This window comes from Mus caroli, unplaced genomic scaffold (genome assembly GCF_978045245.1).
Source record: "Mus caroli unplaced genomic scaffold, Mus_caroli_1 scaffold_20, whole genome shotgun sequence".
NCBI classification, from domain to species: Eukaryota; Metazoa; Chordata; class Mammalia; order Rodentia; family Muridae; genus Mus; species Mus caroli.
The window spans coordinates 36,703,095-36,725,979 of record NW_028227275.1 but is presented as its reverse complement, the minus strand read 5'-3'; the positions used below and the strand labels follow the sequence as shown (position 1 = coordinate 36,725,979).

Below are 22,885 nucleotides of genomic sequence, written 5' to 3'. Positions count from 1 at the left end.
TCTTAAATCCCAATACTTGGAAGGAAGAGGCAGGCAGGTCTCTTGAAGGTCAAGGACAGCCTCATCTACACACAGTGAGACCCTGTTTCAACAGTAACAGCAGCCACAACAATAGCAATAGCAACAGCAGCAGCAGCAACAACCACTGCCAGCAGCACCCCAACATTCTGGGTCTTCCCACCTTTCTGTTTGGCACTGATGCTACCCCCAGTCAGAGCCCTTGGCCTTGCTAATAGTCCCTAACCTTGAATTGAGACCCTGGAAGCTCTAGATATCTTCCTCCAAAACGTGGCATTATGGCATTTCAGAAAACATGCACGGGCATGCAAGTGGGAAGGTCACTTACTCTCTGACCTTCTCTTGCTCAAACTCCTGAAGCCAGCCCTCAGTTTCTCTTTGAAGAAGAGAAAGACTTTTGGAACAGGGACACAGAGAATCTGAGTAGCAGGCTTGCTAGCTCCTATAGTTTATACCTATGAGATTACACTGCCTTTGTGCAGCCGTACCTGGAGAAACATGTTTTCTTATCAAACAGCGTAAAGTGCACAGGTGTCTCCATGTCTTTGAGGACTCAGCTAAAAAGGCTACTTGGCCACAAGAAGGACTGCTAAATCAGTCTATGTGTTCCTTTATTTTACCCAAAAGGTTGGGTTATTGTCCACTCTGTCTTGTTATAAGGGCCTCAACTGTGAACCTAGTAGCGGCAGAAGAAAATAATTTTCTTCCTCTTCTAAGAGAGTCTTAGGGCAGGTAGTATTTTTTCCAGCCTCCCTTGCAGCTACTGATGGCCATGTGATACATTTCTGGATCTGAATGATTTGCTGTTACAGGTACAAGTAGAGAACTCTTCCTCATAAAGGAGCAGAAGCTTTGAAATGAGAAGTCTCAACCCCCCACTAGGCTGGCCCAAGGCAAAATTGCCTAGAATACCAAGATGTAAAACCCTTGTGGGAACCAGTCCCTTTGGGAAATGGAAACTGAATGTTCTGTTACTTCCCAGAAGCCACCTGGCCCTTATCTCTGCAGAGCAGCCTGACCACAGCATCCTGATACCTATTTCTAAAAATTTACTTAATATATTTTTTTACGTGTACAAATGGTCTGCCTGCATATATATCTGTGCACCATGTGTGTTCAGTGCCTACAGAGGCAGAAGAGGGTATATGGCCCTCTGGAACTGGGTTCACAGATGGTTTTGAGCCACCATGTGGATGCTGGGAAATGAACCCAGGTCCTCTCTGAGAGCAGTCAATGTTCTTAGCCACTGAGCCATCTCTCCAGCTGTACACCCTGATACCATAAGGACTGGAAGTCCCCTCATAAAGATTTTTCTTTCAACAGTTATTTTTGCTCACAGTAGTTCTTTTCCCATGATGCTTTCCTGCACAACAAAAACCACCATAAAAACAAACAAACAAACAAACAAAAAACCCAAAACTCTCCTTTAGGTGGGGTTGCTCTCCCTTCTCTTGGGGGCAGCCCAGCAGTTCATGCCTACAATAAAGAACTTTGTCCCCAACGTGGCTCTGGTGGTCTCACTCTCTCACCAGCCCTTACACCCTCCTTTTCCTTTGCTCCATTTTCTTTCTTCAAGGGTTCATGGAGGGGAGACATAATATCTGAAGCCATGGCAGCCATCTTGTGACAATGGGGCAACAGAATAGCAAAAAATTAAAAGGTGAAAGAGAGCAGAATGGAGTGATGGGAACACCCTGGATCTTTGAGGATGTCACCAGGCCGACCTCTATCTTTAGACTTCATTAAGTAAGTGACTAATGTAAATTGAGCCAGAGTCTCTCAATGCCTCCTTGAGCATAATGACATTCTCTAAACATGAGGTTTGTACTGTCCTTTGGGGCATAGAGGAGAGTGACTCCTGATACCATCGGTGAATGACCCCGAGGACTTTAGCTGTCTTGGATTTTCCACTACCCCAAGACCACCCACATCTCCTGTGCCTGGCTGACAGGCCTCCTTACAGGAAGATCTAGTTCAAGCCATACTTCTTTGTTGCATGGTTGAGAAACTTTGTAAGGCTAAGCAGGGCAGTGAGAGTTTATCAAATGTCTCCTACAGCCTCTGTCCCACAAAGATGAGCAGCCAGCTTGGCCCGAGCCTAGAACCCACCACGTCACACTGACTCTGCTTCTTGTCACGGAACTCATATTCTGTCCTGTGAACCTTTGGCTCACTTTCTGAAGCATGGTGATCACATTTCATCAGATCAAAACAGAAGCACTCCCACGTGGCACCCAGAGCATTTATTTATCATGATTGAATTATAGATTTGAGAGGATAAAAGCTTCATCAGTATGTATGAATTCATTTCATGTAACTTATAATTTTTTTTTTAACATAGTATTAGGTTTGGGTGTGCAATGTTCTTGGTAAGAACTGATTTTTTATCTATGTTCCTATTATGTCTGTTTCCACTCCTTTTCTACCTCTAGAGCATATACCTTACAGAGTCAACACATCCATTGGACAAAATAATATGTGTAAAGTTTTTGGCAGAGTGAGTGATAAATAGTAGGTAGCTAATAGGGGTGTTTTAGGATTATCTTTTTTTTTTTTTAAAGATTTATTTATTTATTATATATAAGTACACTGCAGCTGTCTTCAGACACTCCAGAAGAGGGCACCAGATCTCGTTACGGATGGTTGTGAGCCACCATGTGGTTGCTGGGATTTGAACTCTGGACCTTCGGAAGAGCAGTCGGGTGCTCTTACCCACTGAGCCATCTCACCAGCCCTAGGATTATCTTAAACCAGAATGTGAAAACTGAACGTGACTTACTGGTTAATCATAACTGACAGGTTGGACATTTATCTTCCATATTGATACAGTGACTTTATCAGCCCTAATAAGTGCTACAGAGAGAGCAAGTCCACAGTATGTCTCAGCAAAAGAACGACTTCCGTCTGCAGCCAGCTGCCAGGCAGCCGATTTGCCTGGGTTGGCTCAAGTTCCATCAGGGCTGCGTGCTTTTCAACAAGCTATCTCATTCTAGGCTTGTCACAGTTCCTACTGAGAGCCTTTCTCCTGAATTCCTTGTTTATGACGAACCTTTTCTGATCATGAAGGCAAAGACGTGGATTTTAAAGACTGTCTCAATTACAGGAAGATGCATGCAATGAATGACAACCAAGCAACATGGGGACTGTTCTATTTCTCAGCCCCTGGGCTGTGTGTGCTGAGAAAGTAAGACACAACAGTCACAAGCATGGTTAGAGGCAAGCACTAAATATGTGCCGTCCTGAAACACTGTGTTTATAAGGTGACGGTTTCATTTGGGGGGTCCAGTCTTACTTCACTCAACCTTAAGTATATTTAGTTATTCAAGAAATATTATTGACTGTGGCAAAGACTCCAAGTGCTACAATTAGTATGCAGTCTTTATTCCTTGGCACTTGGCCTAATAGCTTCAGAGAGAAAAAAGAAAATAAAATCACAGCCATGAAGGCACAGTTCCTACAACATGGAATCTCGGGGGGGGGGGGGGGGGACAAAAAAAGAAAGAATCCTTAGAAAACATGGTGTACTGTGGCTGGTTTTGTGTGTCAACTTGACACAAGCTGGAGTTATCACAGAGAAAAGAGCCTCCCTTGAGGAAATGCCTCCATGAGATCCAGCTGTAAGGCATTTTCTCTGTTAGATATCAAGGGGGGAAGGCCCAGCCCATTGTAGGTGGTGCCATCCCTAGGCTGGTGGCCCTGGGTCCTACAAGAAAGCAAGCTGAGCAAGCCAGGGGAAGCAAGCCAGTAAGCAGCACCCTTCCATGGCCTCTGCATCAGCTCCTGCCTCCAAGTTCCTGCCCTGTGTGAGTTCTAGTCCTGACTTTCTTTGGTGATGAACAGCAATGTGGAAGTGTAAGCTGAATAAACCCTTTCCTCCCCAGCTTGCTTCTTGGTCATGATGTTTTGTTCAGGAATACAAACCCTGACTAAGACACATGGGAATGGAAATTAAAAACTCAATGGACTGATTAGAAGATAAAGCTGAGGTATAGTGGGACAAAGATGAGTGAAATTGAGGATAAAATGTAAATACAATTGGAGGACAAATCTACAAGGTACCTACATGTATAAGAGAAACTGTGGGAAGCGAAAGTAAACATAGGAGAAAAATGTCAGGGACCCTTAACCCCTTCTCTGTGTGCAGACTCAAGAGAGCTTCTGATGGCTCAGCAGGTCAAGTGAGAACAAGCCAGCACAGAAGCAACACCTCAGGAAACCTGACACACTGGTGGGAAAGCAAAGGAGGTGTGCACGGATAGAATGAAAACAATAGGCTATCCAGGAAAACCAGGAGTCAGCGCAGGGGAGACACGGCGGATGAGAGGTGCCTAGGGTAATCAGAAGGATGGAGAAAGAAGGTTCCATAGGAATGGCCCTAGAAGCCACCAGTCCAGACTGGGACAGATCAGAGGCTCTGAGAAAACTTCTATAGGCCAATGACAATGTAAAGAGTTTGAAGTTTGATAAAGACAAATATATTAAAAACCAGTAAACCAGGACTGGGGGTGTGCCTCAGTGATAGAGCAAGTACTTGGCCTCCATGTGCAAGATTAAACAGATGACAAAGCAAACAAGAGGATTGCCTATTTGGGACATGGGAGATTAAAAAAAAAAAAAACCCACCACCCCACCACCACCACCACCACCACTACCACCACCACCACCACCATCACCAAACTCCCCAAACAACCACAGCACAGTTAGGTTCTATGTTCTGCAGATGTGGAAACTTCAGACCCAACTGACAGGTTTGAAAATTTTTAGAAAAAAAAATTTCATCTTAACCTCCCCCCCATCTTTATTTTATAAGCAATGGAGTAAAACAGCTATTTATATAGAACTTAAATCTTGGCGGGTTCTATATGTACCCCAGGAATGATACAAAGTACATAGAAGGGTGTGTACAGGCAATATGCAAACACTGCATTTCATAGAAGGGATGCATATAAGAGCATCCATAGATTTTCGTATCTGGAATTCCAATCCCTTTCAGATATCAACATGTATAATATAGTATTTGCAAAGCTATGACAAATACTCAGAATTGACCAGAGAGCATAATCATGACAGAACTATTCTAGAAGATGGGAAGGCAAGAAGGGTGTCCATAGAGGCAGGGAGAATTCATGGATGTGGTAGGTGTGGGGTTAAGAAAAGGCAGCTAAGTTTACTCTCTACAGGGAGATGTTATCAGCCAATGCACAAAAGAAAGATGCAGAAACAGCAGCCTGCTCATGCTACTTAGTGATGCAGATGTAACTAGGGAGGGATTAGCCCAAAGAGCTGAAGACACAGCATCCGAGGAGCAAAACCCACGTGGAGGTGGACAGAGCCCTGTTCCTTCTCCTTGTAAATTTTATAGAGCCATCTGACTGCTGAACACTGCACATTTTTTTTTGTGTGTGTGTACAAGTTTGTGTGTGTGTGTGTGTGCACTTGTGTGTCTGCACATAAGTTTGATACAAAAGGAAATAAATGGAAGGATTGATAATGACATGATGTCAAAGGGTTCCTTCCATCTCCAAAGGTCCAGGATTAGAGTGAGCTTTCTACTGGGAGTGGGCATAATAGTTAACATGTTAACACTTCATTTCCCAAATAAGATTAGACCGGATCCTGGAATGCTGCCCACTCCCCTGCCCACTTAGCCGCAAGACAGACAACATCCAGCAACAACAGTAGATTGTATATAGCAGGCACCAATCCAGATGCACCCACAGATAAATAAAAGAAAAAAAATGACTTCTTGCAGATTAAATGCTTAAAGACTCAGAGACATTCTTAAGGCTTGAAGAGAAAAAGAAAAGAGAAATGCCACCATCTTTTCCCAAGTAGCAATCAGGGTAGACATTTACATTTTAGCCAAACTATTTTTTTTTTAATAAATAAGTCCCGATTATTTTAATTCTTTTGTGACATTCCAAACATTCCTTTTCAACGTGGGGCAGAAAGATAATAAGCTTCTATCATTTACATATTTCATCTTTTCTTATCACAGAAAACAGACAGATAGTAATTGCATCTTGGTTACTATTACTCTAGCCTGGGAGTTTATCACCACCTTCTATTCTATTATTGATTTTACCTAAGTCTCTAGATCTTCTCATAAATAAAAACCCAAAGCAGGCAGGGACAGTGGGTGCATTTGGCTTACAGGGGCCAGGCAGGAGCATGTCTCTGAAGTTAGTGACGGTGGGTAGCAGGCATTCACCCCCCTCCCCCAGTGATCAACTAAATCTAAACAAAGAAGACATCTGTGGCGCGGATCCCACAGATAGCAGCAAGACTAACCAGGAAATGGATCTACTTTATTCCTATGTTGGACGAAATTATGTTGGTTCCTCTTCCTGTATATTTGTCAAAGAAACGAAACTTGACGGGGGCTTCAGGCAACATCCTGCACCGGAAGTCCCCTGGATGGAGGGGAGGGAGCTGGATGGGTAACAGGAGTTCACCCACCATGGAGTGCAAGCTCAGACACTCACCACTCACTACTGCGGGATAGAAGAACTACATTGAGGGATTATGATAGGTGGGCCAGTGGGGACCATGTTGAAGAAAAGCTAAGGTACTGGAGGCAGCTGGATTGGCAGGGATTATCCGGGTCTGGTGTTATGCTCTGAAAGACCACGTGATCAGGAGCTGTCCAGAGTAGGAAGCTACCATGTATACACCCAGCTTCCTCAAAGGAAGCAGCCAGCTGTCAGGTAGACTAGCCAAATGGACAGATTCAAAAGGGCAGGACCGAGACGGGGGCTTCTAAGGGCCCGGAAGGCCCAAAGTGACCCTCACATAGAACAAAAAGAGGCGGTGAAACCCAAGGCGATTAAAGACTGTCTCTGTTTAGCTATAACCAAGGACCTCAGAAGAAGGGCAATCAAGGACAGCTGGGGAGCAGAAAAGCATTTTGGCCCTGAGCTGGGACACACATTTCATAGTGGCCAGAGTCAAAGGTACTTTTGACTTTAGTATTTTTGCAACTAAAGTCCCTGAGTAAAGGGACTGAGGTCCTGCTCTTAACATAATCTGCAAACACAGGCATTTTGTTATGCTTTGTATTTCAGATAATGTATCACACATTAAATCCCTGAAGGAGCCTGGGTGTGCCACAGCTCCATCATGGAGTTTCTGCTTTGCCACAGTCACTCCCCCCCCCCCCCCCCCCCCCGTCCCATGTGTATAAGAAGCCCTCAATGACCCTGTTTGGGCAGAACCCAAGCACAAGGAGTTCTCTAGAAGGCCAGGGAGGGAAGCCAGACATCTGGAGAGCTGACAGAGATAGTCCACTGCAACACATTTCCCTTGCAGCCAAGGGGGAAAGGTATTTTTAAAATTTTTATTTATTTATTTATTTATTTTTGTGAGACGGGGTCTCACGATGTAGCTATGGCCGGCCTAGAACTTCTTACATAGACCAGGCTGTCCTTCACCTCACAGAGATTAGCCTGCCTCAGTCCATGATTTAGTTTTTTTTTTTTGTTTTTTGTTTTTTTTAGTGCCAAGATTTGAAAGCCAAGACAATGAAAACAAAGCATGCTTCATTCTTTTAAAGACAAGGTCTCTCTGGATAGCCCTGGATGGCTGGATGACCTGGAATTGCCTGTGCAGACCAAGCTCACTGGGAACTGAGCCTCCTAAGGACTGGGATTTAAGGTGTGTGTCACCCCATCTGGCATAAATGTGTTATTTTTAATCACTTGTATGTGTGTGTCTGTGTGCAGTGCAGTACATGTGAGTGCAGGTGCTCAGAGAGGCTAAAGGAGTCAGGCCCTGGAGCTGAGTATGCTGGTGAACTGAGCCTTCTACAAGAACAATAGGTACTCTTAGCTATCGATCCATCTCCATCTCCATCTCTCTAAAGTCTGGTCAACAGAGTCACCACCCACTCTTCCTCCTTTTTGGCAATATGGCTTACTTACAAATTGGACTCATGGAAAGAATCTTACTAATGTATGAAAGGGACCTAGAAACAATACCACATACCAATCCCTTAAAAAAAAAAAGTATTCTCAAATTACTTCTGAGCCCTACTGTTCATAAAATGTCATGTATCTGAAAAAAAAAATCACTTCACTTTTCGGCCCATTCGGAAACCGTGACAGACATTTGAATAGCCAATCACTTCACAAGCAGTTCTATAGTTTATAAAAATGAAAAGAAAAAAAAAGGCAGCCATCTGGTAAAATCCAGGTGCAGCAGACGTGACAGAAATCCACGGTCTTCCCTTAGCTTTCTGGGGACACAGGAGAAGCAAAACGAACAGGCACATCTCGAAGCTTTTGTCAGGGTTGGATGTGCTCTGCATGCCACAGCTACACCTGGAGCCACACTCTAGGCCTCCCTCAGAGCCCCTGGGAGCCCTAGCATGGCTGGTGAAGTCCTCGTCCCAGCAGATATTCTTGGAAGTCTTTACTTCAGGATCCTGGGAATATGAAGTTTCGTTTGGTGATCTATTTTCTCAGAAGATATTAGGGACACTGCATTTCCTTGCTCCAGACTAAGTTACAGACAGCTGATGGCATGGGTTAGGGTCTTAGGTCCAGAAGCCAGAATGTGCACGGCAGCTCTTCTCCTTGCTCACTGTGCCTGCAGCCTTACCTGGGCTCCAAGGGCCCATCAGACCTCCCTGATGAATTCTGGAGCTAACAAAGTGCTTTGTCTATTCCATGGGCCTGGAATTAGCTAAGAGGGTATTTATAAGCAGCATCCACTCTGGCACGGCACCTGGGAAAGCCAGACACTTTGGTAAATACTGCGGAGTCTAATTGCACAGATCATTAGAAAAATTGCAGCTACTTTACATACAACGATTACATTGGCATGTTAATAAACAGGCTCCGTGGTGGTTCGTCATGTAGGAGTTGAAGTGGATTTCGCTTCCTGTGTATGCTCTCCTTTGTAGAAGGCTTTGATGCCTGGAATTCTCTCCCCACCCGCTTCTCATCTTTTTTCTTTTAAAAAAAGATGTTACAGGAACCCGGTTTTTGTTTTTTTTATGTTTGTTTATTTTATTATTTGTATCAGCTCTGCAGTATACTTTGCCACTCTGAGGCCTCCATCCTAGGGCAGACAGCACCAAAGATTTCCCGTTGCCAGGTCTCACCAGTTGAGATGTGGCCGGACACAGATGAGGAGGTGAGGACAGAAGGCCCTGGCTCCCTTCTCCCTCATTATTCTCCTTCCTTATGTGTGCAGTGTCTCTAGTATTGGCTCTGTTCCTGCCGCTATCTCAGCTGTCGGCATCCTCCACTGACCCTGCTTGGAAGGTGGCTGAAGGTCCCAGGTAGCAGGGGTCTGGTGGGAGCTGATTCCTCTGGGGATGTCTTGAGTTTCCGCCACCTCTCCATCCCCACTCTTCCAGCCTCCCTGCACCCTCTAAATCCACTCACTTTAAAATTCCAAGCGGGTTCTCTAGTTTCTTGGCTGGCTTCTGAGTCGCAAAGTATCCTCTGATGCTTTCTACCAAAACAAGTACATTTTGCTTCCCGCAGGGGGGATGTGGGAGGAAGCTCCAGGGTGTTCACGCCTCGAAGTGCTTGGTTATTTATGCTAACAAAGGATTTCATGGTGGGATGCTCCAGGAGACATGATCATTGCTTTCTGATCATTATTTCAGTTCCTCTTTGAAGCAATCCTTTTGGAGCAGGGTATAATTTACTCATTACAAATGGGAACCTCTTACGGATGAAAAAACTATGGCACATAAGAGTAAATTAAAGCCGGGCGTGGTGGCGCATGCCTTTAATCCCAGCACTCGGGAGGCAGATGCAGGCGGATTTCTGAGTTCGAGGCCAGCCTGGTCTAAAAAGTGAGTGCCAGGACAGCCAGGGCTACACAGAGAAACCCTGTCTCGAAAAAACAAAAAACAAAACAAAACAAAACAAGAGTAAATTAGTTGCCCAGTGTTCCGTGGCCAGAAGGGACAGGTTGAGGGCTGAAGTTCCAAGTGGTGATTTACTATGATGAAAAAGCAAGAGAAATACCTGAGGCAGGAGAGTAAGCAAGACTGTCTCCAAGGCTGAAGACACCAGAGGAAGAAGCAAGAAAAGCCCAAAAAGTCTAGAGAGTCCAGACTGAAAATCTATCATCCAAAGGCCATATCACCCGAGGGGCTGGACAGTCCTGGATTGGGGTCTGGGTCCAGCAGGTAGGTGTAACAAGCACAGAAACACTGTAGTATGTTCTGCCCATAACAGGGTTAGGGAAAGATCTGGAATCCGAGTACACCTTGGCACCCCCACTCAGTCATATTCTACCTAGTCACCTAGGTTCCTCTGAATCCTGCTACCACTGAGCACAGATACAAGTCTTTCTAAACCAAACAGGTTTCCTACCAAGAGTCACTTCTCAGTGGGCAGAGTAGCAGTTTCAAGTCCACCCAGGGAAGGTGGAAAGAAAAGAAGTGCCATTCTATTTGTTGAATATTAACAGTTGAAAATATTAAAATCATGTTCTACAAACATCATGGACGTATTATTGATAATTTTCCCCACCGTGCTTGAAATTAGCAGTTTCTTAATGTTTAACTTCACAGAGTTTTTATTTGCTATTTTGAAGTTTTTAAAATATACTTACTGACAAAATAATTTCTCTCCTAGAAACACTGATATTCTTTTTTAAGTAAACTGATTGTTAGACAATGTACACAGATATATAATGCATTTGAAATACTCTCTCGCTATGTCAGGTGGTATCATATAAGAGCTTTTGAATATATTTCTTTTTTTTAGATCTATCTATCTATCTATCTATCTATCTATCTATCTATCTATCTATTTATTTATTATATGTAAGTCCACTGTAGCTGTCTTCAGACATTCCATAAGAGGGAATCAGATCTTGTTACAGATGGTTGTGAGCCACCACGTGGTTGCTGGGATTTGAACTCAGGACCTTTGGAAGAGCAGTCAGTGCTCTTAACCACTGAGCCATCTCTCCAGCCCCTTGAATATATTTCTTAATGATTCAAAAAAAAAGTGCCATGTCAGTTTCCTTATGAACTCAAATTAATATCACATACCTTAAAAAGCATTTTTATTATATACTTATTGATGAATTGAAATGCGACTGAAACCACAATAGAAAAAAAAAAACAGTCCAGAACAACAATGTTTTTAATAAAAGTAGCCAATGACCTCTAGACCAGCATAGGCAGACACTAAAGTAAGCCTGCCACTTTGTTCATTACAGATTTTTTAGTTATTATGTAGCAAAGCAAGGTAGCACAAATCCAGGGCCAGAGCTGATGTTAAGGAAAAAGGTAGACAACCAATGCTGCCTATAGCACACAAGAAGATCAAGTCTTTGTAGTCCTTGATGCAAGGGTGGCTCAGGGAAAGAACAGGAGGCTTACACCCTGGAGCTCTGGGTTCCAATTGGACTCTTACTAGCAGACTTACTATGACCCCAGAACTCTGTATAGCTGTTTCCTGATCTCTTAGACTATTCTAAAGAAAGGTATGGTAGTTTGAATGCGTATGGCCTTGTAGACTCATGTGTTTGAATGTTTGGCTCATAGGGAGTGGTACTATTAGGAGGTGTGGCTTTGTTGGAGTATATTGGCCTTGTTGGAGGAAGTGTGTTATTATGGAGGCAGGCTCTGAGGTCTCATATATACTCAAGATATCCCCAGTTTGGTACACAGTCTCCATCTGCTGCCTATGGATCAAGATGTAGAACTCTCAGCTCTTCCAGCACCAGGTCTGCCTGTACACTGCCATGCTTCCAGCCATAATGATAATGGACTGAACCTCTGAAACTGTAAGCCAGACCTAATTAAATGTTTTCTTTCAGAAAAGTTGTCTTGGTCATGGTGTCTCTTTACAGCAACGGAAACCCTAAGTAAAACAAGGGGTCTCTCACCTACTTTAGCATGGCTGGCTCTCATGCCATGGCTTTAATCTGACCAGTTTGGGAGAAGAGACTCATAGCTGCAGGAATCAGCTCATTGGCTCCTAGGTTGACAATACTCATGTGGGAAGAAGAGGGCTCAGGACTGCTGTCAGACCTTCCGAATCAGCAGCCTGAGATCTAGCTGCTGGACTCATCAGTTAGGAAGGTTTTGCCAGCTGGCTCCCATCATAGCCAGTTGCTTCTCCTATGGTATCTGCTCTTCTCATAAAACTCCACATCTTTATAGTGGACCAGATGTTAGAGAGAGCCACCAGGAAAACATGGGCAAATACATGAGACTAGCTACCACAGTGATGCTGGTAAGGGCTTCTGTGATGGGGGAGCACAGCTGCATTGGGGTGAAGTGAGCTTTCAACCTGTATGCATAAACAGAGCCCCAGCTTTGCTCCCAACTGTGCAGGGAATCCTGGTGAGAATGAATAGTCATGTACATAACTTATTTCACAGCATTAAGTTGAATTGCTCTTAGTTTGCAGATAAAACCTATTTGCCCCTCTAGTTGTTGGCACTCAGTTCATATCTCCTTTCGAAGAACAGATTTCTTAGTAGGAGAGAAAAATTCAAGTACCAGGAATTCAAATTTACACACCTATGATTTGTTTTTGAGGCAGGCCACTGATGGCGTGTCTTTGTTTCCTGTGAGCCGCATGCTCTAATCTGAGATCATGTAGTAGAGCCTTTAAATATGGACTTCTGGAGCTGGGGAGGCTGCCCAGTTGGTAAAGTGCTTGCCAAGCAAGCAGCACAAGGACCCAAGTTCAGATTTCTAGCACCAGGGAGGCAAAGGCAGGCGGATTCCTGACTTTTCGAAAGACAGATACGTACATACATATGTATATACCTTCCACCCAACAGAGAGGGGGGGGGGAGAGGGAGAGAGAAACATAGAGAACATACTCTCAATCAGCAGTTAAAAATATACTTTTAAGGCATCATAACTTTTTTCTTTGCTCCCTAGTCAATTTTGAGAGTATACTTAACAAACCAGATTCAAAGAAACCAGTGGAACTTTAAAAGTCACAAAGAATGATCGTCTAAAAAGAATTCTAGAGACAGCCATTTCCTACTGCAATACATAATTTAGGTGTGGATGTCTCTGGATGCCGTTCAATGTCTCAACGTTAAGGGCTCTAAAGACACAGAGGACGACAGCAGATACTTGAAGTATTTATAGCTTATATGAGCACAGATAAGGATAACGTGTTTAAATGAGAAAGCAGGCCACTTGGAACAGAAATATGACTCACAGCGAAACAGAAAAAATCTCAGCTGTAAATTACAATGTCAATATTTGATGTACTTTCCCTTTCCTTGTTTGATGCATTTTCTCCCCAGGCTGTCTGTATTTGGTTTTAAAACTTAGTTAAGCCAGATGAGACACTTAGGATCATGTCAATTCTGACTTCAAGAAATACCATGTACAGCACTAAAGAAATAAGACAACCATGATATGGACAGTTCTGCCGATTAGCTTTCCCTGCTAAATAAGCAGGGCTGAGCTCGGTGGGTTAAGCATTCAGGGGTGTTCACTCCCAGGGCTCCTCGGGCTATTATTTCTCTTCAGGGTTTTTTAGCCCTGAGTCTCTGATCCTCATGATTTCCCTAAGGAGAAGGTAACTGTGGTAGATCTTCCAGCTTTTTGTACACCAGAAGACTAACAGCAGAAACGCCTGTGGGGAGAGCAGGCAGGAGACAGGCAAGAGGATGAAGCAGAGAGGGTGGCGCCCGGAGGGTCCTCAGGTCTCCTCACCAGCTGAGAAGTGTCAGGAAAAGTGAAACTGCCTGAGCTTCCTAGTTGGCTTCTTGTAAGGACGTCCTGGCATCTCAGAAATGCTTTCCCAGTTGTCTCTGTGAGAGGTTGAGTACCACCCAGCTGCAGGAGGGTGGGCTCAGTGGAGTGGCCATGACTGATCAATGCCTCTGGGCCTCCCTCCCCTCACACAATGCAAACACCCAGCTCCTCCCTTCCGCTTCCGATGGAGTCCATGTTTAGTTCTTGCAACTGGACCCTGACTGTTAGCTAAGTATGAGATCCCAAATACCACAGTAGAGTGCCAGAGAAAACTGCTTAAAGCAACGGAGCACCAAAGAGAGGGGAAAGACTCTCGGAGTATTATAGACAGAAGGCTCACTGGTCCATTTCCCACATGCACATCTGGAGGTGAGCTAGCATCAGCAGGAGAGAAGATGTGCAAAATTAGAGCACAGTGCCCAGAGTGCACAGCTGGACGGGTGGGCGTGGAGAGGTAGCTAGACTCTATCTGGCCACAGGACTGGCTTCAGGGGGAGGCCAGAGCCTGAAGAATCCCTGTGAATGCTCAGGAGTTTAATAGCTCTTACCAAGAGATAAAGCACTTAAGAACCCTTCTGATATCAACAAACCACTTACCCACCCACCATCACCACCACCACCACCACCACCACCACCACCAAGAACCACAACCATTCCAAAACCCCAACCCCAAATACCATTCTCTCAGTGCTGGAAATTTCAGGAAGTGATTCAAGAGTGCATTGAATGATACGCTCCTGATAATGGCCATAGTAGCAAACTATAAAGAAGTACCATTGTTATGAGAACTGTTCTTAACGTTGCTGAGACCTTGCTGTGACTTTTCTGCTACCCTCCGAGTGTCACACTCATGGGGTACAGCCCCCTGCATCTGCTGCACCATACATCGAGGGGCTTGACTGAGAAACCAAATTTAAACATTCATGGCCTGCACTCATATTAAGCTATTATATGTCACATTGAATTTCTTCAAACCTAGAAAGCTGGGAGAGTCAAATATCCTTTATGTACTTTATGTACTTTATGTACAAAGTGACTTAAGTCATCTACAGAGGAAGCTTTCTGGTGATTCTGCAGGTGAAGCGATCCAAACCAAGCCCCTCTGTCTCACACTTGTTCGCTTCTCCAGAGCCAGTGTTGCCCCATTTGCTACCCAACAGTCTGGACTCTTCTATGCAGCCAAGAGGAAGGCAGAGCAACAAGATACAACTGGTAAGCAGCCACCAAACCGAACTCTGGACTCACAGATGTGGCGGCTCTGAAAGCCATGGATACATTCTTTTTACCTTAGTCATTAAGGTCTCACCTACAAAACAATGCACGAAGTGTCTTTGTAGCTACATGAGTAATATGTATTTAGAGAGGTTATTTTAAAGAATCTGCTCATGGAATCTGTAGCAAAGTCACAGAGTGCTTGCTGAGCGCTCCTGAGGCCCTGAGTTCAATCCATAGCAATATTAGCAAATAAATAAATAAATAAATAAATAAATAAATAAATAAATAAATGTATATATGTATATATGTATATATGTATATATGTATGTATGTACACACACACACACACACATATATTCGAGAGTACTGATGGGCATGACTGAGTATGACTAATGAACGACACATACCATGAATGTAAGTTTAAGGCTGGCTTGTGCTACATTGAGCCCTTGTCTCAAAAACAGGAGGCAGAGGTGGGTAGAAAGCTATGAACACGGCTCACTGGAGAGAAAGCATTTGCTACTCAAGCAAAGGTGAGGACCTGAGTTTGACTCCCCAGAGCCCGTGTAAAAGGCGACACAAAGCAAGTGCACTTCGACTTCCACAATCTTGGAGGCAGACAGGAGACTCTTGGCAGCTCCTGGGCCAAGGAACTTCGCTTATGAGGCAGGAAAACAGAGACACTGTCACAAAAAAAGGTGGAAGATGACAACTGGCACACATGAGGTCGTCCTTTGAATTCCACATGTACACGGCACATGCAGATCAAGTTCACACTTGTGAATGGCCACATACGTATGCGCAAACGTGCACACAGACACACACACCTCACCAAAAATGATGAAAATTTTGTCTTTTTGCATGGAGTCAAGTGTATAACTGTTTATAACTTATTTTTACAAAAATGTAATGATTAGTGGCAAAGGGAAAAAGAAGTGTTTTTCTTTAAATGTGTTTCTGCAACAGCAAAAATAAATAAAGCACATGAGGCAGGGACAGGCACATCTGGTTGCTAAGGACACCATCTCTAAGGCACATGAGGCAGGGACAGGCACATCTGGTTGCTAAGGACACCATCTCTAAGGCACATGAGGCAGGGACAGGCACATCTGGTTGCTAGGGACGTCATCTCTAAGGTACTGCTTTAGCCCCTAGGTTGTCTGAGTAACAGCTTGATGGACAAAGCTGGCGGTGCTGAATGTTACCTGTTTGAGTAAAGGGTGGTCCTGTCATGTGGATAGTTTTCGCCGACATATAAGGAAGAAGATGATATTGTGGTCGCTAAGGAAGCAGCTTCAAATAATGATGGAGTGCTGGGTACCAGGTCGGGCCTGTGTCGGGATCCCAGGGCTGGAGGAGTAAAGACAAAGATGCACTCGTGAATCTCAGTAGCACAAGCCTCTTTAGGTCTGTAATAACTTAAATGAGTCAAAAACGTTTATCTCATGTCTCAGGCTGCAAATGAAATTATGAATTAACCGAGCTCTTCTGAAGTACAACAGAAGTGTAAAAATAGCTGCTTGCAAACAGGTTAGACAGAAAGGAAATGACCTTAATTTCCAAAATGGCTTATGGAAATGACATTAGGGATGCTCTTTTAAAAACCTAATAAAGTGATTTACTCTTTCAAAACGATGGCATAAAAACTCCTAGGAGCTTAAGGAGATAATTCGGTGGAGATTAAAAGGATGGCTAGCAGATGCCTGAACATAAAGGACTGCTTTGCCCTCCGTATGAGAGGCAGATTTTAAGGGACATAAACAAGCACTTTAACAAAACAACAGCCAGTGTCATCTCCATCCCACATGAGCCCGCACAGACTTCTGGACACAAACCAGGCCTCTTCTTAACATCTTCTTTTAATAGCAAGCTTGCCCTTTTCAAAGTGAGAAAATTCTTATTTCTATTTAAAATTTTAGGAGTCCAAGGAAGAATTTATGTCATGGCCTTCCACTCTCAGGAATGGTGAACCATCCAGGCTCAGCAATGACCTGGGCCTGGAGCCATCTAGAATCCATACAAATTTCCCCCCTCTCTTTTTGATACAGGGTCTTATTATATAGCCCTGCGTGTCCTGGATCTCACTATATAGACTGAGCTGGTCTGGAACTCAGAGATCTGTCTGTTTCTGCCTTGTGAGTGTTGGGATTAAAGGCATGTGCCACCATTCTTGGCTTCTCCAGATTCCTTATCTTTCACCAAACTGAGCTGAAATAGAGTTAATGAATACAGTACAACCTTGGGGTGTTTCTGACATTGCTAGATACATACAAAAGGTCCCAAGTGATGTATTTTGTGTAAATGGAAAACAGAAAAATGGTCCCAGATGAATTTGAGGTATATGTATGTACGTATGTAACTATCCACCCATCCATTTATTATTTTTATAGTAGTTTGGGATGAATCTATGACCCTACACATGCCCCACAACCAATCTACTTCCAGCCCCTGAATTTTAGATGTGAAGAAGAATATTTGATGAGGTGGAGGAAGAAGCATGGAGGGAAAGTGGAGCAGGAACAGGAAATGCTGAACTGAAGTTTAGATAACATGTAAAAAGTGCCCAAATATGTAAGCAATGGATCCAATAATTCATGTGAAAAAAAATCCCTAAACCCATCCCAGGTGCACATCCCAGGTGTACATCCCAGGTGCACATCCCAGGTGTACATCCCAGGTGCACATCCCAGGTGCACATCCCAGGTGCACATCCCAGGTGTACATCCCAGGTGTACATCCCAGGTGCACATCCCAGGTGTACATCCCAGGTGCACATCCCAGGTGCACATCCCAGGTGCACATCCCAGGTGTACATCCCAGGTGCACATCTCAGGTGCACATCCCATCCCAGGTGGACTACTTCCTCTCTTTCTAGGAATTCTGGGAGCAGTGAAGTATATTTAATTTTACTATAGCTAGTTACTGGGGAGTCTGAGACAGGCTAGTTGTGAGTTCTAGACCAGCCTAAAAACCTAACAAGATTCCCATTTAAAACACAAAAGAAAACAAAAAGTAAAGTATTTGTTAAAACGAGAGTAATTAAAAAAAAAAAACAAACGTTGTTGTCCTATTTCTCAAACTGTGGATACCTATAAGAAATCAGGAAGCCTGCTGAGGTAGAGGCCAACAGAAGGTAGCTTAGAGGACAGAGTGGGCATCTACCAGAAACTGCTGTTGTTAATACAGAAAGGACCTGGTTACTTGTCCTATTGGGGTGACAAAATTAACTGAAAAAAAAAAAAAGCAACTCAGGAAGAGAAGGCCCGTTTATATTTTGGTTCCCAGTTCCAGGGAACCATCCATCATGGTGGGGAGTCACAGCAGTGGAGTGTGAGGTAGCTGGTCATACTCTTCTGCACCCAAGAAGCAGACAGGGACGAATGTGTATGCTTAGCTAGCTTTCTCCCTCTTATGCAGACCAGGATGAAGAAGGCCCAGGGAATGATGCAATTAACCCATTCAAGACACTCTCTCAGAAGTGTGCTCAGATGTTAAACTAGTCTAGACAATTCGCTACAGGTAGGCCTGGAGGTTTGTCTCCTAGGTGACTCTAGAACACACTAAGTTGACAACATCAACCACCCATAGGCAATTCATTAACTCTCTTTGATGTAACTCTAGACATAAGAATATGATAGAGAAATTCAATTTAATATAAGGAGACAAACACTAAAATAGAAGGAGGATAGAAGCAGTGATCTATTCTCAAGACTCTATGGGGAAGAAGGTATCTGCAAGAAGTCTTGAATCTTCTGTAGGAAAACACAATTTAGAGATTCTCCAAAGAATATACTCATTTTAAAAAGTCTACATTTGTTGTGAACCAAATGATCCAAAAGAGCTTGGTATCTTGGTGTGCACCTCTAACCCCAGCATGTGGGAGGCAGAGGCAGTCAGATCTCTGTAAGTTCAAGGCCAGCCTGGTCTACAGAGTGAGTTCCAGGGCTACACACACACACACACACACACAAAACCTGACTAGCCAACCAACCAACAAATAAATAAAAGAACCTGTCTTGAAGAACAAAACAAAACCAACTCACCAACCAACCAACCAAAAAAGATTAAGAAGTAATTGATAGAAATATATAAAACATCACTTCCCCTTATTGGATTAAAATAGAAAATTCAAATTATCAACTCAGTGGATAGATAAAAGTATTTAATAAAATTCAGTACTCTTGTTTTATTAAAAACTTTTTTAATAAAAAACTTTTTGGCATATTAGGAATAAGGAAAAGAAGTCTCTTGGACTGGCAACTGGAAGGAAATACAGCAAGCATCGTTTTAAACAGTGAACCATTAGAAACATTGTTTTAAAATCAGGACTAGGCAAGGCTGCCTAGAGTTACAGCTTCTGTTCACCACTGTATCAGCAGCCCTGGCCAGCAAGCCACGGGGAAAGAAAACGATACAAGGTCTACAGAGCATCATTGTCAAACCTCCAGAACACACAGTTCTTAAAAAAGGCACAAAAAGTCCACATCAATCGCTTTCGGTTTATCCAAGACATTCATGCCAAATGAGCAAGTCTCAACACTTTTTTAAATTTACTAAAGCAGCTCTAAATAAGCTGAAAAGGCTTATTACATTAGTGACATGCGTGTACACACTTATTACATTAGTGACATGCGTGTACACACTTATTACATTAGTGACATACGTGTACACACTTATTACATTAGTGACATGTGTGTACACACTGGTGCATTTGCAGGTGTGTATCTGTACTTCACACACAGAAAAAAACTTAGGAAAACAAATACCAATACGTTACCATTTGTTATCATCAAAAGGTGGATGATAGATGTTTTCTTTAAATATCTTAGCATTACTACTTTTATAATAAATCATACAGCATGCATTGTTTCTATGGCATTTCATAGTTATATAAATTTATTGTACTCTGTGTACTTGTAACATTTTATCTCTTGGAGCAGACAGTCTCTAATTATTCTACTGTGACTTTACACTAATTGTAGAATTTACTAGAATTTTTTTTTCTGCTTTAGAAAGTTACAAGGGTTTACCTTCTTCATCCAGGCTGCTGAAACTCTGTCCTTCAGTTAACAAATCCCGCTTCTCGTCCTTCCATTCCTGGCTGATGGAGGATACAATCTCCTGGGAGGTTGCCTTCAGTGCAGCGATGGAGTTGCAGCGTTTCTTAGAAGGCGAGGCTTTCAGAGCTGGGCAACAAGGATGAGCAATTATAAAGTCAGGCAGAGCAGGGTGGTGTCCCCTTGTAAAGCCAGACACAGTGGGGCATGTCACACTGTAAAGCCAGGCACAGTGGCAGTCACAGAACTGAGAGGGCTGAGGCAAGAGTCCTGGGTTACGCAATAAGATCTTGTTTTAAAACAACCACAGATGCTGGGGCATGGTGGCTCTTGGGAGGCAGAGGCAGAGGCAGGCAGATCTCTGAATCCCTGTCTCAAAATAAACCAAACCAAACCAAACCAAACCAAACCAAACCAAACCAAACCAAACCAAACCAAACAATACAAAGACCCCCTTACCACAGAACTAAAGAAATAAAACTTACCAAGTCAGATTCAGATTTCTACATTTAATATTCTACTTATTAGTTAACCTATTAGAAATGATTTGAGACTAGAAAACCAAGGTCTTATTTCAAATCTATCTACAGCTAGGGAGATCAAAACGTCTGTTTTTGGCTATATTATTTGCTCAGAATGGTTTGATTTTAAGAAAAATATTCTAAAACACACGGGAGTTGGACTTTGTATTTTGAAATAGTCTTATTTGAGGTGAACTTTAATTTTTTTCTTTTTTTGCTAAAGAACGGCCTCTCCTCCTCTTTGTTTTTCTTCTGCTGGCACAGGGCTGGGAGAGTCAGTAAACGCAGACGGTAGTGTGGAGAGTTCTCATGACCCCGGTTTTATTAGTTGGGGAACAGGACTTTCTAAATGTGCCCGTGTTTGATTGTATGTATACTCATATTGCCTGATTTAGCCACATTACTTCTGATTGCTTCTTTGTGATTTTCCCACTGAAATTTCTTTCTTCTTGGTTTTGTAGATGTATAGTTCACTTCCATCTCTATCTGAATGGCATTCTCCAACCCGAGAAGCATGCTGGGAACCTGGGCTAGGGAAAATGCGCTCCCCCATGCCACCATGCCCGCCCGAAGCCTGTGGTTTCAGAGGACTCTTCGGTAGGCACTGCTTGAGTTGTAGTCTGATTTCACCGCTTATATTCCGGCTTCCCTACAGTAACTCTTCTTGGCTGATTATTGCTAGAGAATCTCATTGGAGGAAAGAGGAAAAGACTGAAGCTGAGACCTGTTTGTGCTTCCCCTGAACTCGTTATTGGCAGCAGTCCTTTGGAGGTTTGCTTAAAGGGTGAGCCAGCAGCAAATAGATCAGCCACCGTGCTTAGCTTCGGGACTCTCCTGAGTTTGGATCGCATGGCTCATTAGGGCTTTCTGTGGACAGATTTAACTGGAGAAGGACTCCGGGACTCACAAACAAGGGAAGAACTGAGGGCAATCTCCCCAATTCCAGGGAAGGCTTAGCTCTCTCCCAGGCAGCTTTAGGTTAATATTGTCACTATGATAAAAAAAAAAAGTTTGTGGACTCAGGCTTTAGTCTGGAAGCCAACACTCACATTGCATATCTCAAATTGCTGAAACGTCTGAGGGAGCCTGTCCCTTCTACAGGACTAGAAACAGAGGGCAGAAAAGTGGGTACGCTCCAGGTCACAGGGCTAGAGAGTGAACCACAGGGGCCTTTCTTGTTTTCTCTACTTGGTTAATTGATGGTTGGTTTTCTAGCTTTTAGCATTTCATTTTCTGGTTAAGGTGTGCATGCACATGTATGTGCATGGATGCGTGTATATGTGTATGTGTACACATGCATGCCTGTGTGTGTGTGTGTGCATGCATGTATATCTGTGTGAATGTAGAGGAGACTTTGGATGTTCAAACAACTAATGTTGCCATTCCTCTTGGCTGCTCACAATTGATTTTAAATGATAATTAAGTGGCCAAGGAAGCTGGCTTTCCTTTGCTCTGTTTTCTGTTGAGCAACGCTCACTTTTTCTTTCCAGGGAGAAGTGATTATCTCCACACTGGTGCCTGCTGGCACACTCCCCCTGCTTTTGTTAATCTTTTATGAACTGTGACACATTCCCGTTCTTTGCTATGGTAGCTTTCGATTTCTAAGTCAGAGAATATGAGTCGTGGTTTGAGGACTGCAGGGGGTCCCTAACACCTCAGAGGAGTTACAAGGTTGAACTACTTCTATAAGAATACTAAGGCCTTGGGAGTTCTTCAGAGGTTTAGTGAAGTGTGCTGTCATCATGGGCTGAATTCGGAGATAGATGCAAGACTTCAGCTAGTCTCAACTAAGAGAGACACTTAGAGCTCTGACTCCCTCTTCTGGCCTCTGTGGGCACTGCATGCACATGGCGCACATAAACACAGGCAGGCGAACACTCATACACATTAAATAGAAACAATTCATCTTTTTCTTTTTAAATAAGACTTATTACATTAAAAGCAGAAGTCAGAGATTGGGAAAGCCTGTAATACATGCTGTATTTTTTGGAACCAAAGAAGCTATTGATAAACTGGTACCATAGTACCAGTTTATATAGTACTGTATTAAGGAAAGAAAAACAAAACAAAACAACCCCCCCCAAAAAAAACTCCAACCAACCAACCAATCAACCAAAAAAACCCCAGCTACCAAAGTGAGGAGGTTCCAGGAGGAGGCTCTTCCAGAACTGGATGCGTGTGTAGGGCCATGTCCTTTTAAAACTTTATATAGTACTGGCTTGGTGGGAAGAGAGGCAGAAAATCTTGGAGAATATGAGCCACAAGCCTGAACACCAGAGACTTGCAGTCTGAATAAACACTACTTTATGGCTCATCTTACTTAGGTCAGGAAAACCTTGGGCAGAAAATGTAATTTATTGGGTGATCTC

At 43.4% G+C, this 22,885-nt stretch overlaps 1 protein-coding gene across 1 annotated transcript in view; it reads right to left on the bottom strand.

The window, feature by feature from the left end:
- Pip5k1b (phosphatidylinositol-4-phosphate 5-kinase type 1 beta) overlaps positions 1–22,885 on the bottom strand; it is a 271,358-nt gene that overhangs the window by 34,932 nt on the left and 213,541 nt on the right. The window contains exons 12-13 of the mRNA XM_085833913.1: positions 19,969–20,124; positions 16,144–16,288 (exon numbers count right to left, since the gene is read on the bottom strand). Coding sequence (XP_085690039.1) covers positions 16,144–16,288; positions 19,969–20,124 — 301 coding nt within the window. The remainder of the gene's footprint in view (positions 1–16,143; positions 16,289–19,968; positions 20,125–22,885) is intronic.